This window comes from Corticium candelabrum, chromosome 19, assembly GCF_963422355.1.
Source record: "Corticium candelabrum chromosome 19, ooCorCand1.1, whole genome shotgun sequence".
NCBI lineage: Eukaryota > Metazoa > Porifera > Homoscleromorpha > Homosclerophorida > Plakinidae > Corticium > Corticium candelabrum.
This window is the reverse complement of record NC_085103.1, coordinates 3,020,954-3,036,118: the sequence shown is the minus strand read 5'-3', so window position 1 is coordinate 3,036,118 and position 15,165 is coordinate 3,020,954. Positions and strand designations below refer to the sequence as shown.

General features: G+C 39.9%; 2 protein-coding genes and 1 long non-coding RNA gene across 3 annotated transcripts in view; all 3 read right to left on the bottom strand.

Moving 5' to 3' along the window:
- Nucleotides 1-217: 217 nt before the first annotated feature.
- On the bottom strand, nucleotides 218-1,287 carry LOC134195148 (uncharacterized). The gene is made up of 3 exons (XR_009972330.1): nucleotides 1,133-1,287; nucleotides 932-1,071; nucleotides 218-449 (listed from the first exon to the last, which is right to left on the bottom strand). It is a non-coding gene; the product is annotated as an uncharacterized LOC134195148 (long non-coding RNA).
- Nucleotides 1,288-1,439: 152 nt separating this feature from the next.
- On the bottom strand, nucleotides 1,440-7,672 carry LOC134194989 (limb region 1 protein-like). Its single transcript, XM_062663979.1, has 15 exons — nucleotides 7,497-7,672; nucleotides 7,328-7,421; nucleotides 7,230-7,260; nucleotides 5,724-5,863; nucleotides 4,996-5,099; nucleotides 4,687-4,807; nucleotides 4,550-4,618; nucleotides 3,846-3,910; nucleotides 3,622-3,784; nucleotides 3,265-3,341; nucleotides 3,123-3,200; nucleotides 2,623-2,699; nucleotides 2,450-2,540; nucleotides 1,845-1,911; nucleotides 1,440-1,773 (listed from the first exon to the last, which is right to left on the bottom strand). Exons 1-15 carry the CDS (start codon nucleotides 7,557-7,559, stop codon nucleotides 1,586-1,588), a joined length of 1,428 nt encoding a protein of 475 aa, XP_062519963.1. The 5' UTR covers nucleotides 7,560-7,672; the 3' UTR covers nucleotides 1,440-1,585.
- Nucleotides 7,673-7,894: 222 nt separating this feature from the next.
- Nucleotides 7,895-15,165, bottom strand: part of LOC134194579 (Bardet-Biedl syndrome 7 protein homolog) — a gene marked incomplete at its 5' end in the record, with an annotated part of 19,770 nt that continues 12,499 nt past the window's right edge. Inside the window, 11 exons of the mRNA XM_062663522.1 lie at nucleotides 7,895-8,558; nucleotides 8,622-8,662; nucleotides 10,166-10,228; nucleotides 10,289-10,349; nucleotides 12,380-12,483; nucleotides 12,554-12,663; nucleotides 12,747-12,821; nucleotides 12,881-12,970; nucleotides 14,107-14,246; nucleotides 14,959-15,021; nucleotides 15,093-15,165. The exon at nucleotides 15,093-15,165 is cut by the window's right edge and continues 2 nt beyond it. Coding sequence (XP_062519506.1) covers nucleotides 8,463-8,558; nucleotides 8,622-8,662; nucleotides 10,166-10,228; nucleotides 10,289-10,349; nucleotides 12,380-12,483; nucleotides 12,554-12,663; nucleotides 12,747-12,821; nucleotides 12,881-12,970; nucleotides 14,107-14,246; nucleotides 14,959-15,021; nucleotides 15,093-15,165 — 916 coding nt within the window. The remainder of the gene's footprint in view (nucleotides 8,559-8,621; nucleotides 8,663-10,165; nucleotides 10,229-10,288; nucleotides 10,350-12,379; nucleotides 12,484-12,553; nucleotides 12,664-12,746; nucleotides 12,822-12,880; nucleotides 12,971-14,106; nucleotides 14,247-14,958; nucleotides 15,022-15,092) is intronic.

Genomic DNA, 15,165 nt, shown 5'->3' with positions numbered 1-15,165 from the left:
AACTCTGACCCAAAGGTCCCGGATGTTGCCAATCTCCAACTGCACACTCTAACCCATTGAGCCACGTACACACACACACACACACACACACACACACACACACACACACACACACACACACACGCAATACATACAAAACATACATAGATACATAGATACATACAATACATACATACAATACATACATACAATACATACATACATACATACCCTAGCTTTCAGTCATATCAGTCATCGGGTTTCATCTTTACCTCAACGTCTACATATCCAGCTATGTGCACATCGACACTCAATGTCACATTTCCTTGATCCATAGAGTTAATACAATGACAGTGACATCCCAAACAATGTAAAACAATCACAGCTAATATAGCTTATCCTTTCTGTTGACCAGTAAGCAGCCCTTATCATCGTAAACTACCACTCCATGTCATCTACGTCCACTAGCCCTGAAACAAACCAATGACACAAAATACTGATAAGTTGACAGACACGGAACAATACCAACTTGCTCCCATTTACTGCTCGTTATACTTGCAATACGAGGGAGAGTCAGCAAAACAAAAATAGTATTACAATATGTCAATACATAAGATCAAAAATATCTGTATAAATTTATTGGTGAGCGAAGCAAGCCTCTCTTGTCACGTCAACTGAAAGTCACAATATATTATATTTTATTTATATACGTGTGTCAGTAATTGTCACGGATTTCTTTATTTGTGCCGCATATGTCAAAGGTCTGGACGCGCGAGGCTAGCGCGCTATACACAAACTGATCACGTGATACCCTGGTCACATGTGGTCATACGTTACGTGACCGTCTTACTATAGTTTTGGCGCGGAGCGATGGGAGAAGAAACGAAAGAAGGAACGCAGGGAGAGAGAAACACGGAAGCGCCGAACACACGTATAAAGACACAAGACTTACAGCTAACTGTTAAGCGTCAACTTCCTTAGTTCTCTAGACCACTTGCCTCAGGATTAGGAAATCTGTCACCGATTTTCATCCGGGACTCTGATAGCGCAAAGACCGATTTCTTTCATTCCACCGTGCACAGAACGCAGTTTCTAACGAAAAAACACCGCTACAGTTAGAAAGGTTGTACACAACTAAAATTGGTAAAGAAACCTTGCCGGATAAGACGATTTCCGTCTGCTTGGTCTGGTTGCCTACGTTTCTTTAGAATGTAGTACTGTTGGATGAACGTCGTATAGCTGCAGAGTCAAACGGGCGCGAGCAGTTCTCGCAACGAATTTCCGCTTGCCCTTGCAACGTGTCTTCCATTGATTTAGAACAGGCTCACGCGCGTTAACCGAGCGGCGGTCCCGTATGTTGAAAACTCTGGCGTGGCTGAAACATTGCGAGCGCGACAAGCTCCAGAGATACTTAGCACGAGGCTATACGTATGTATTACACAGTCACAAACCGAAACCCATTCTAGCCAGCCATTTTAATTAATTAAATACGAAGTCACGTGATTTTACATACGTCACGTGACTATTACATATGTCACGTGACTATTACATAATTATTACACTCGCATCAATGCTTACAAAAATACAGCCTCTCATACACAAGTCGTTATGCCTTACTTACCACTACCTTCGTCCATGCTTCCCTAAGGTCATTGACTATAGACTTCGTCACAGTCTGTGTCAGTGTAACGGCCATCGCAATCTCAAACAGCAAGTTGTACAGCAACACAACACGGAGATCACCAAGCCAAGCAAAGCTACCGAAATACCCGACCAGATCAAATCGTGTCAGCCCTGATTGAAATGAATAAAATGATTAGATTCATTGAATGGGTAGGTGATTGGTGTTATCATGTGAGACATACCTAGCATTCGAGTCACGACTGGCATTGCTGAACTGAGCATCAACACGGCAACACAATTGGCAATGATCTAGACAATGTATGAACTGATAGTAGTGTACAGAGAGAGAGAGAGAGAGAGAGAGAGAGACAGACAGACACACACACACACACACACACACACACACACACACACACACACGAGATGGAACTATGAATTGTGTAAACAAGGTTCGATGATGCAATTAATTAATTCATAATGGAGTCTCATTGTTTGCTGCATATTTGAATGTAAAACTTAAAAAACAGTTTTTGCTATAATTTGTATATAAAACTCTGGAAATATTGATATCAATAGTAATCATGCACATCTTCGTGTGTGTGTGTGTGTGTGTGTGTGTGTGTGTGTGTGTGTGTGTGTGTGAGTGCATACACACGTGCTTGTGTGTTTTTACAATTTGAAACTCTGGAGATATTGATATCAATAGTAATCACACACATCTTCAACTCTACAACTATTGAATTCAGCTCAAATAATTTTTGTTGAAGATTTCATATCATTTAGTGTACTTAGTATTATGTATTATAAGACGTGGACAGACAGAAAGACAGGCAGACAGACAGCAGACCTTTAGAATGGAAGTTCTGTGCAACACAGGCTGCAATCCGGTCGAAAGAGGGGCAGAGTAGAAACCGGTGAGAGAAGCTGCTACCAAGTATCTACAAACGAATTAAGGACACAACAACCAATATGCGCGCACGCGCGCGTGTGTGTGTGTGTGCAGACTGTACACAAGGATACAGAGTAACGGCCACTTCAACAAACGACATCACTCGTCCGATGACTGTCGTCGGTTGTGGCTGATCCAGAAGCACATCCTGCAATACCACAATCGAACTAACACCCAAGCGACAACAAGCAATGCTAAACAAAACGAATCCAAAAAACCAGCCAAACACACAAGAAACACTCACAAAATATTTTATTACTTTTATTTAATTAGTTGATCAAGTGTTCAAGTAAGCCCCCGGCCCCTACTATAACCAAAGATTTAAAATTACGACACCTCTTAATCCTTGAGTAAGACCCCATCCCATACTTGATCTCTAACTCTGGCTAACCATTGGGGGTGGGGCAATACTCAAGCGAGTAAAGCAATTAACTTCCCTCCACACAAGAATCAACACAAATGTAACAAAAATGATTATTTACTTAATTAATTAATTAATTAATTAATTATCTATTTATTTATATAATTATTTATTTACTTAATTAATTAATCAATTATTTAATTAACTCACCGTGGCTACTACAGGTAATGAGCCTTCCACAACAATCAGTCGAAGTACGTTTACGAATACCATAAACATAGTCACTCCCTAACAACAATATATATAATTATTATTGGTGATTTAGAATGTGTATGTGACGGTGTGTATATACCATCAAGAGCAACACAAAGAGCATTGTCAGTGGATAGAAAACGTTTTTTTGCCATCGTGATGCCGATAATTGGCGATCTGAGGTAAAAGGAAAAGATGTCAGTTGAGATGTTGCGCACATCTCAATGCTAATTTATAGTGTGTGTGTGTGTGTGTGTGTGTGTGTGTGTGTGTGTGTGTGTGTGTGTGTGTGTGTACGAGTGTGTGTGCATGTGTGTGTGCACTGTGTGTACAAGTGTGTGTGTGTGTGTGTGTGTGTGTGTGTGTGTGTGTGTGTGTGTGTGTGTGTGTGTGTGTGTGTGTGCGTGTATGCACATGTGTGTGTATACGTGTGTGTGAACCACATCCCAAGACTTACAAATATCATTCTTCCGATACTCTAGTTGCTCTGCTCTTGCCGTTAGCTCAGCTACGTCGTCACTACTATTACTTCCAACACCTCCAACTCCTTCCAAACGCTTGCGGACATTGTCGATCTCCAGAGAGATCCCATGAACTTCACTGTCCAGATCTCGTAAGAACTACCAACAGCAAGACAGTCAAGACTTACATACATGACCTTGACTAATGGACTAAGCTCACTTGAGGTTTAGCCAAGAGATTGTTGACAATGCTAAACATCTTGGTGAGTCCGATTGGCGTACACACTACATGATACAACAAATAACAAACACATAAACATAAACAAACAACAAAGACACAAACATAAACAAACAACAAATGTAAACAAACAATAAACATAAACAAGCAACACATAAACAAACATAAACAAACAACAAACATACACAAACAACAACACATAAACATAAACAAACAAACATAAACAAACAAACATAAACAAACATAAACAAACAAACATAAACAAACAACAAACACACAAACATAAACAAACAACAAATGTAAACAAACAACACATAAACAAACAAACAACACACATAAACAAACAAAACATACAAACATACACACACAAACATAAACAAACAACACACAAACATAAACAAACAACACACAAACAAACACACAATACAAAAACAAAACAAACAAAACAAACAAACAAACATATAAACATAAACAAACACACAAACATAAACAAACATTAAACACACATAAACAAACAACACACAAACACAAACAAAGAAACAAACAAACACACACACACACACACACACACACACACAAACCAAACACAAACTACAAACTACCGCTAACTCGGTACAACTTCGAGTGCCAGTGCGTCTCGCCCACCCAAAACCGTCGCCACAACACAAAACAAGAAAACATCTTACTGAGAGTGAGCAAGACGCCGACCACCGAGATAAGAGAGTAGAGAAACTCAAAGTACAATGACCAGTGCTCTACCCACAATAACAAACACAAACGATCAACACCACAACAACCAAACCACCAAACCAACACACTCTACCGAGAAGAGTAAACGGACTCTGTCGACTCCAGAAGGAAATACCCAACTGAGTGAGAACGGCCATGCAAATCGCCAGTAAGAGCAGGATTACGAATGTCTCGCAAACTCGAGACATAATACCCTAACCAAATCAGTCATTCCATCACACAAATGTCACGTGACCAAACAAATCACGTGACCAACACATCACGTGATCAATCACGTGAAGTGACTACACACAATGTGACTGCCAAGTCACGTGACCAACTACGTCATGTGACAGGGCCACGTGACAACCACATCACATGATCAAAGACTCGCATTAATCACCTTTCTCCATCCTGAGAATCCCTCGGCCTCGGTGAGAAAGTAAGCAAACGGCATGAGAAGAAACAAACACAAATTGGAACACACGAACACCTGATTCCAGAGACCTGAAGAGAAGAATCTGTGATTATGATAGCAACAACCCATGTATGTATGACATTGTGGTTTATTCATTTATTTATTTATTTTTATTTAATTTATTTATCTATCTATTTATTTATTTTATTTGTTTGTTTATTTTTATTTACTTATTTTTTATTTGTGTTTTTATATTTAATTAATTAATTTATTTATTATTTTATTTGTTTGCTGTTTTTAATTATATTATTTATTTGTGTTTTTATATTAATTTAGAATTAATTAATTTATTTATTTTATTTGTTTGTTGTTATTTATTTATTTTTTATTTGTGTTTTTATATTTAATTTATTAATTAATTAGTTTATTTATTTTATTATTTTTTAATTTTTTTCATTTTTATTATTAATTTATAAATAGTTTATTTATTTATTTTATTTGTTTGCTGTTTTTCATTTATTTATTTTTCATTTGTGTTTTTATATTTACTTTATTAATTAATTAATTTATTTATTTTACTTTATTTTTTATTTAATTAATTACCTTTTTTATTTGTTTATTATTTATTTAATTTATTTATTTGTTTGTTTACTTCTTTATTTCTTTAATTATTTCTTTAATTATTTTTAATTATTTATTTATTTATTTATTACTTTGTATGAGCACTGGATTGAGCCAATTGATGTAGTCGTTGTGCATGTAGGGAGACAAGATTTCTTCAGTCACAATCGACACGGGTAGAAGTACAACGGCTCCCATAGAAATAGACAACGTAAAGACACACATCCAGAGTCTAAACGAAACAACAGACAAGACGTTCAGCCTACTTCACAAATCACTGGAAAACATAACGTTAACAACCACTAATCAATGGTAGAGAATACAACACCTCAACATCCCCAGATCCTCAATGTAATTCAAATAAAGCGTACGGTCTATGTTATACAATGTAACATGTACACATTACATCCAGATGTTCATTCGTAAACAATAAACAGATCTACACAAGACATCACATCTTTGCTTATTTGACTCTCTGTGGGTAGCAGACATCAAAGAGGGTCAGATACATGAAAGGGTGTATGCTCATTGTGACACAAAGCGTCTTGCCAACTCAATATTTCAGGCCCATAGTCACCAATTTTAATTAACAAGGTGGTAGGGTTAAAAAATTAATATTAATTACATAATTTAAAATTTACAACTCAACTTTAAAAAAGTAATATTAACTACTTAATCAAGTATTAACCTTCAAAATTAATATTAACTACTTAATCAAGTATTAACTTACAAAAACTAATATTAACTACTTAATCAAGTATTAACTTACAAAAATTAATAATAATTACTTAAATTAATTAAGTTTTATATTAGAAGTTGACTAAGTAATTAATATTAATTTTTAAAGTTTGAGTTTTAAATCTTAATTTGAAATTTAAAACTCAACTTTAAATTAATAATAATTACTCAAACAAGTTTTAAAACTCAACTTAATTAATATTAATTGCATAATTTAAAATTTAAAACTCAATTTTAATAAAAAAAATTAATATTAATTACTTAATCAAGTTTACCACAAGTCATATAATACTAAACCAAGCGTTATGCTATGCTATTTCTATCACCTCATATACTCACCTTACGCATGTACAGTACTGGTACTATGGCAGTGACATCATCAAAGGTAATTAATAAAATAAATACTATTTAATCAGTTATATCTTATGCTGGAATTTCTCGGAAATCAACGACTGACAAATGTACTAATTTTTGAAATGTGGTAGGGTTGAAACCCTAGCAACTGTACCGGTGACTATGGACCTGTATTTTTGTGTGTAATGACAGTATGAGGCAATGTCTGTAGCTATTGAAGAATCTTCACTTACTGATAGAATTTTATTGTGAGTACTACACACACACACACACACACACACACACACACACACACACACACACACACACCACACACACACACACACACATACACACACACACACACACACACACACACACACACACACACACACACACACACACACACACACACACACACACACAAGCCCCATAGCATCCACCAAAACTCAATCATCTAGTCTCACTACACGCATAAAAAACTAAGTGGGCGTTTCACGAGCATCAATCCGTACTATACAACTTACGAGATCCTGTACGTCATCGTTCCTTCCTCGTCTACACAAAGACAAAAAGTCTCGCTTACCAACTCGAACACCCAAAACAAACATCGTGACGTCATCACCTGTGTAGAGCTCCTCCGATTCTCGTTTGCGTTTGTACTGTCGTATGACGACATAAGAAACGGCGTTCAAGAAAACAAGAGAAAGCAACGTTATCTGTAAGAAAAAAGGCAAAAAAAGTGTCACGGCATGTCGCTTTGTTGGCAAAACTTTGTTGATGGAATGTCGTACGATTGTCTCTCGTACGGAGTCGTAGAACGGTTCTTTGCACTCGTCGCGAGCTTTGTCGTTCATGTCGTGATTTAGGAGGCGACCGACATGCCAGTATAACGTGAAATGAGTTTCTGCGGACGATGACTCAATTTCTACGCTTCAGTCTACGTGTCGTTCAAACCGACGGATGAATACCCCGTATTCACACGTGACTGATTTTATCACGTGATGTTTGTTGTATGTCTATTTTTATTATGCTTGTACCATTTTATTTTATTCAATTTTCATTGTATAACGCAAAATGAGTGCATGCAGAGGTGACTCAAATTCCACCCTTACGTCTACACGTGCTCAAACCAAATGACATATCCCGTATTGACATATCACGTGACTGATTTTTGGCCACGTGATTTGTCATTTTATATTTTGATTGTTTTTGTATTTTTATTTTTACGTTCTGTTTATATAACGCAAACACGAAATAAGTCTCTAAGGACGATGACTCAAATTCCATGTTCTTGCGTAGCTACAAATGTGTTCAACCCAAAAATATCCCGTATTATCACGTGACTAATTTTTATTATTATCACGTAATGTTTGTTGTTTTTCTAATTTATTTTCCTTTTTGTATTTTTATTTATTTATTTTTAACATTCTAAACCAAGCAAAACAAATTTTTGCAGACGATGATTCGACTTCAGTTATCAGTCAATATCCCGTATCATCACGTGATGCATTACCTCGTGATGATTACAAATTGGTAATTTTATTTTTCCATTTTTTAGTTTTTTATTTACTTTTATGTTTCAAAATTTTTTATTCTTTAATTTTTTATATCTTTATTATGTCTAATTAGCGTTCTATTCGTGTGCATCACACATCACCACACAAAAATGTTACAACATAAAATTAAATATGACATATGCATATGTACACAGCAATACCAATAGCTCTGAATACTATCTTAATCGTGACGTATGTTGCTCATTTTTCCTGTTCGAAGAATTCAAGTAGTTTGTCGAGGTCGTAGTCCTCTAGAACAGCCATGAGATTTGGTACCCTTCCTTTTACATTGAGTCCCTAAAAGCAAATGATTGACATCGAAATAAGCAAAGTGAGTATTACAACCCTGTCTTGTCTCACCTGAAACTTGAACTTATCAATGTAGAGATCAGTGATCATACCTGCAGTGCAGTTAAGAAAGATATACAACACATAATACAAATCACTGCCACTCAACCCCTAACACCCCACTTTTCCCCATCTCGCCTCCCACTCCGCTACCTTACTTCCACCTTACCTTCACTCCCCCCTCCATATCGGCCCCACTCCGTCTCGCCCCCACTCCGTCTCGCCCCAACTCCATGCCACCCCACACCACCCTACTCCACGCCACCCCACACCACCCTACTCCACCCCACCCTACTCCACCCCACCCTACTCCACCCCACCCTACTCCACCCCACCCTACTCCACCCCACCCTACTCCACCCCACCCTACTCCACCCCACCCTACTCCACCCCACCCTACTCCACCCCATCCCACCCCCACTCCACCCCATCCCACCCCCACTCCACCCCATCCCACCCCCACTCCACCCCATCCCACCCCCACTCCACCCATCCCACCCCCACTCCACCCACCCTACTCCACTTCACCCACCCTACTCCACCCTACTCCACTCCATCTACCCTACCCCACTCCATCTACCCTACTCCACTTCACCCACCCTACTCCACCCCATCCCACCCCCAATTCATCCCACCTCATCCCACCTCATCCCACCCCCACTCCATCCCATCCCACTCCATCCCATCCCACTCCATCCCATCCCACTCCATCCCATCCCACTCCATCCCATCCCACTCCATCCCATCTCACCCCCACTCCATCCCATCTCACCCCCACTCCATCCCATCCCACCCCCACTCCACCCCATCCCACCCCCACTCCACCCCATCCCCACTCCACCCCATCCCACCCCACTCCACCGCATCCCACCCCCACTCCACCCCATCCCACCCCCACTCCACCCCACCCCCACTCCACCCCACCCCCACTCCACCCCATCCCACCCCCATCCCACCCCCACTCCACCCCATCCCACCCCCACTCCACCCCATCCCCACTCCACCCCATCCCACCCCACTCCACCGCATCCCACCCCCACTCCACCCCATCCCACCCCCACTCCACCCCACCCCCACTCCACCCCACCCCCACTCCACCCCATCCCACCCCCACTCCACCCCATCCCACCCCCACTCCACCCCATCTCACCCCCACTCCACCCCATCTCACCCCCACTCCACCCCATCTCACCCCCACTCCACCCCATCCCACCCCCACTCCACCCCATCCCACCCCCATCCACCCCCACTCCACCCCATCCCACCCCCACTCCACCCCATCCCACCCCCCACTCCACCCCATCCCACCCCCCACTCCACCCCATCCCACCCCCCACTCCACCCCATCCCACCCCCCACTCCACCCCATCCCACCCCCACTCCACCCCATCCCACCCCCACTCCACCCCATCCCACCCCCACTCCACCCCATCCCACCCCCACTCCACCCCATCCCACCCCCACTCCACCCCATCCCACCCCCACTCCACCCCATCCCACCCCATCTCACCCCACTCCATTCCCATCCCTAGTCATGACAGCAAAAGATTGGATACCATAAAGTCTCTCCAGGTGACACGGCTGCATTCTAAATTCGGCCAGCAACTGATCGGTATTCTCTAACATAAACAACAACAGCGTCTCGTTTCATTCCACAGAATTCTTGTGCAACGGTTTACTCAAGATCGCTTGATACTCTTCAGTCACAAATTCAATGCCACCTTCGTGAACTTCAATTTCCTATAAAACCAAATTTATTAATCAAGATGCTCGTGACAAATCAGTCATGTTCTATAAAACCAAATTTATTAATCAAGATGCTCGTGACAAATCAGTCATGTTCCTGATCGTCACACAATTGGATATAAAGGCTTGGGTGGAATACATTCGTGTTAAAATTGAGGCTTCATTGCAGCACATCCATGGTCATGTGACATACAACTAGTCATGGGTTGGTATTTAGATGGTGTATATGACGTACGTATTGCATGGCAAGTGTGCAATAAGTTACTGCATTCTTGCTGATATCTACACATCACGTGACCACAGAATAAATTACTTATTATATGACTAGTAAATGCTCGGTTAGCATTGTGTTTGGTGAGCCATGGTGTTCTGTCTTTACCTATTCACGTAACAATGGTAATGTTACGTATAGCAATAGTTTTTGTCAAACAAACGCGGAGACTCAGGAAACAGACTTTCAGTTGCTCTTCTATAGTATTTTGCTTTCAATTATCCGAATCCGGTATTCAATTATCCAAACTCGGCGTTCAATTAACCGATTCAGGCGTTCAATTATCCGTTGCTTATGGCTGTTGTGCAATATCATGGAAAACTGAATAACTTACATAGTCTGCAGTTGGACAGCTGCTCAAATATCATCATTCATCAGCTGCATAGACGCAATAATTTGTAATTAATCTTGACTTTAGTGTAAATATTTAGTAAGTGTTGTAGGATAATTTCCTTTGCACTAATCTTGGTGCCCACGTTCCCGCGGAGATCTAACTAAGCTGTTGTAAGCAAACTAAATGTACATATCTAGGAAGCTTACAACAACGCCTTGCTCCGTCAATCGTGGTGTAATCCGCATACTTTGTAAACCGTGCGTCCTGCGTGATACCATGCAACAGTCCATCATGCGTCGTAGCTGGTTTTTAGCTAATCAAGAGCTCAAACTTCACTACTTCGCCTTCCCACCTTTCTTGAATCAATCATTTATTGTTCAGCTGAAACGTGAGTGAGCATCACGAAAGATGTCATGAAAGAAATGTGCGACTAAAATAATTATTTCTATATTTGGTACTTCTAATTAGGACAGAACATCAGATAATTGAATGACCAAATCGGATAACTAAACGCCCAATTCGACCAATTGATTGCCTGAATGGGATAATTGAACACAAAATACTATAGTTGTCTTTAATTCTTCGTTCACGCTTCAATCGTCTCACTCGATTACTGAGATAGCCGCATAACAATGATTGCATAGTCACGTGACAATGGTTGCATAGCAATAATTTCTATCAAAGTAACGCGCGGAAACTCAAAAAACAGACTTTTCTCTTCTTTTAGCTTTCCTTTTCATTCCGTTTGTCACAAATCAGTCTCCTTTTCTGTTTAGTTGCGTAAGGGAGCAAAATCGAGAGTCGTTTAACTCTTCTTGCCAACAAATTACAATTGAGTCGACCCCTCGAAAGGGGTCCCTTGCTTCAATTGTTAGCGCATATGTTACTGAGTCAAAATTGCATTCACCTGGCATCGTCATTTTGTCAATTCGTCTTTCTGTTTTGCCGTAAATCCATATGACAAGTGCTGATGCACGTATATATATATATATATATATATATATATATATATATATATATATATATATATATATATAAATATATAAATATATAAATATATAAATATATAAATATATAAATATAATATATCTCGAGCTCAATTGACATGACAAGAGAGAGGCTCGCTTCGCTCGCCAATTAGCATGCCATATGGTTTTTACCAGCATTCAGAGTGTTCGTGTGTGTGTGTGTGTGTGTGTGTGTGTGTGTGTGTGTGTGTGTGTGTGTGTGTGTGTGTGTTGATTATCTCTCAGTCTGGGTCTTTAGCTAATTAAATGGTCACATGCACCATGTTAAAACACATAATTAAGATATTTTAATTTATATATATATATATATATATATATATATATATATATATATATATATATATATAATACAATATCTCAACAAACTCAACTAATAGTCGCTAACACTCACCTTTAGTGCATCAATCAGTTGGACTTTCTTCGCTAAGAGTAGCTGATACTCCAACTTGGGATGCAACAGTTTAAGAGTATGAGTCACAGATTCATCCGACGTTGCTGCACCAACAAAAAAAGAAACAATGGCTCAACATCACCCAATACAACTTGACTGCTAGTCAACCCTTACTGTGTGTCATGTCTACACTCATTTTTCGACTCGTTGCCTCTTTACTGAGCACGTCCTTCAAGATGGAAATAGTCGAGACATTATCAGATCTAAATGTTGCTTCACCTCTCCTAACATAAACAGACGACACGTAATACGTATGATAATACATAACGAGATGACTTGTGATTGATATTAATGAAAATATTCTGACTTGTAGGAGCACTCCAGTTGCGTATCCAAAAATGTCGAATGACAACACATTGTCACTTGATCTCCTGGTGGAGTCCTTATGACACAAACAAACACATAAAACAAGGCATACGTTTATCAGCAACATTATTTCACCTCTCTGGTACATCTGGTATACAGAAACAAATCCATGAATGTACTTCGGCTAGGCTAAACGGTCCGGTTAATTTCAAGGTATTTAGAGGTCTGCAAAATCGAGTAAACAATCAGAGCCATCATCGTCAATCAATTAATTAATATCTAACTTTCAGTTGTCCTGTTTGTATATGTATGTCTATCCTGTCTGTCTGTCTCATTGTTTGTCTGTCTGTTTGTCTGTCTATCTGTCTGTCTGTCTATCTGTCTGTCTGTCTATCCCGTCTGTCTGTCTGTCTGTCTGTCTATCTGTCTGTTTTCGTCAAATCATTTTCTTGTGACTTCTGTTGACGTCTGCAGTCGGTCAAGGTTGTGCACGCATCTTATCCCACTCTCTGAGCTTAGCATCCGCCTTCGTCTCGCAGCTGGATGGTCTCTTGTCATCATTTCTTTGTCCCATCATCTTCTAGTGGCTTCAGTTGGCGTCTGCTGTCAGTCTAAGGTTGTGTACGCACCTTTCTCTGCTCTCTGAGCTCCCCGTCCGCCTTCGTCTCACAGTTGGATTGTCATTTGTCGCCTTTTCTTCGTCAACTCATTTTCTTGTATCGAAGTCTGCTCTAGATGGTCTATTATTTGATTTTGATATTCAAGGCCAAGTCCATTAGTTAATCTATGACTTTGTTGTTTGCAGGGATTGGTTTGCTTTTAAAAATCCTAGCATATGTACTAGTAAAGTCTGTATGAGAATAAAGTATCTGTCTGTCTGTCTGTCTCTCTGTCTGTCTGTCTGTCATTTACAGTTTGGGAGACAATAAAAACAATCTGTCTGTTTGTCTGTCTGTCTGTCTGTCTATCTGTCTGTCTGTCTGTCTTAATACATATATTTCATACATTGAAAACTAGTACACTCACACTAAACTGTAAAACAAACAAGCAAGTCCGCAGGCCCTACGCTAAAACTAGCTGCTAACGCCTAAACAACTGAAACTGTCTGTCTGTCTATCCCATCTGTCTGTCTATCTGTCTATCCTGTCTGTCCGTCCATCTGTCTGTCTATCCCGTCTGTCTGTCTGTCATCTATCTGTTTGTCTGTCTGCTTGTCTGTCTGTTAGTCTGTCCATTATGCACGCCCCTCCCTATCCATCACACACTCCAAATGCTCATCAATTCTGCCACCATCCAACTACCTACAACCTCCTAAATAAATGCAACGTCTGCCAAAAAAAATTACACTCAAAGCAACCAACCTAGACTCATCAAACACGTGACTTCTCCGATGCAAAGAGAGTGGCTTGATACTATACTGGCGCAGTTGACACACTTTAGGCTGAATCCGAGGTGTAATGTACGCTTGCAACATACCATACTGACCTTCAATCGAACGAATCTACAACAATGATCCATCATTCAACACAAAACATTGAGTGTATAGTAACAACGTTGTCTGTTCAATGAGACAAGTATTGGATTGTTTGATTTCAATGATTATGACTCGTGACAAATTTAGCAAATGAATGTACACTTGAGACAATGAAGAGGCAAAAATATAAATTTGGTAAATTTTAAAAAAGGGTGAATTCTTATACAGCATTAACAATTTACCAATATCAATGATTGTCCAATAGAAAAACAGAAATATAAAGCAGATAATATATAGATCAGAATCCATGTAAGCCATAAACACGTTCTGGTTTATTGTGTGTGTGTGTGTGTGTGTGTGTGTGTGTGTGTGTGTGTGTGTGTGTGTGTGTGTGTATGTGTGTGTGTGTGTGTGTGTGATTATGTTTGTGTGTGTGTGTGTGTGTGTGTGTGTGTGTGTGTGTGTGTGTGCACATATGTGTGTGTGAATGTGTGTGTGTGTGTGTGTGTGTGTGTGTGTGTGTTTGTGTGTGTGTGTGTGTGTGTGTGTGTGTGTGTGTGTGTGTGCGTGCACATGTGTGTGTGCGTGCACATGTGTGTGTGTGTGTGTGTGTGTGTGTGTGTGTGTGTGTGTGTGTGTGTGTGTGTTGTGTGTGTGTGTGTGTGTGTTATTAAAGTTTTGCCCACTAATATCTACAAACACATGAACTTGTATAACACGCGTGTTCCTAACTTTGTACCTTCACTTCCAGTTGCGTTGTGTTTGGTTGACATCTGTACGTTGCCAAGAGATAGTTTCCATTCTATACAACAGACATACAAATAACTACAGACAAAGCCAGAGCAAGCAACAACAAATACAAGACAGTCGTACGTCAACATCACATTCACTGTAGCTGACAACGGCACTGTTTTTGTCAACATCGAGAACGTCAATTGGGACATCA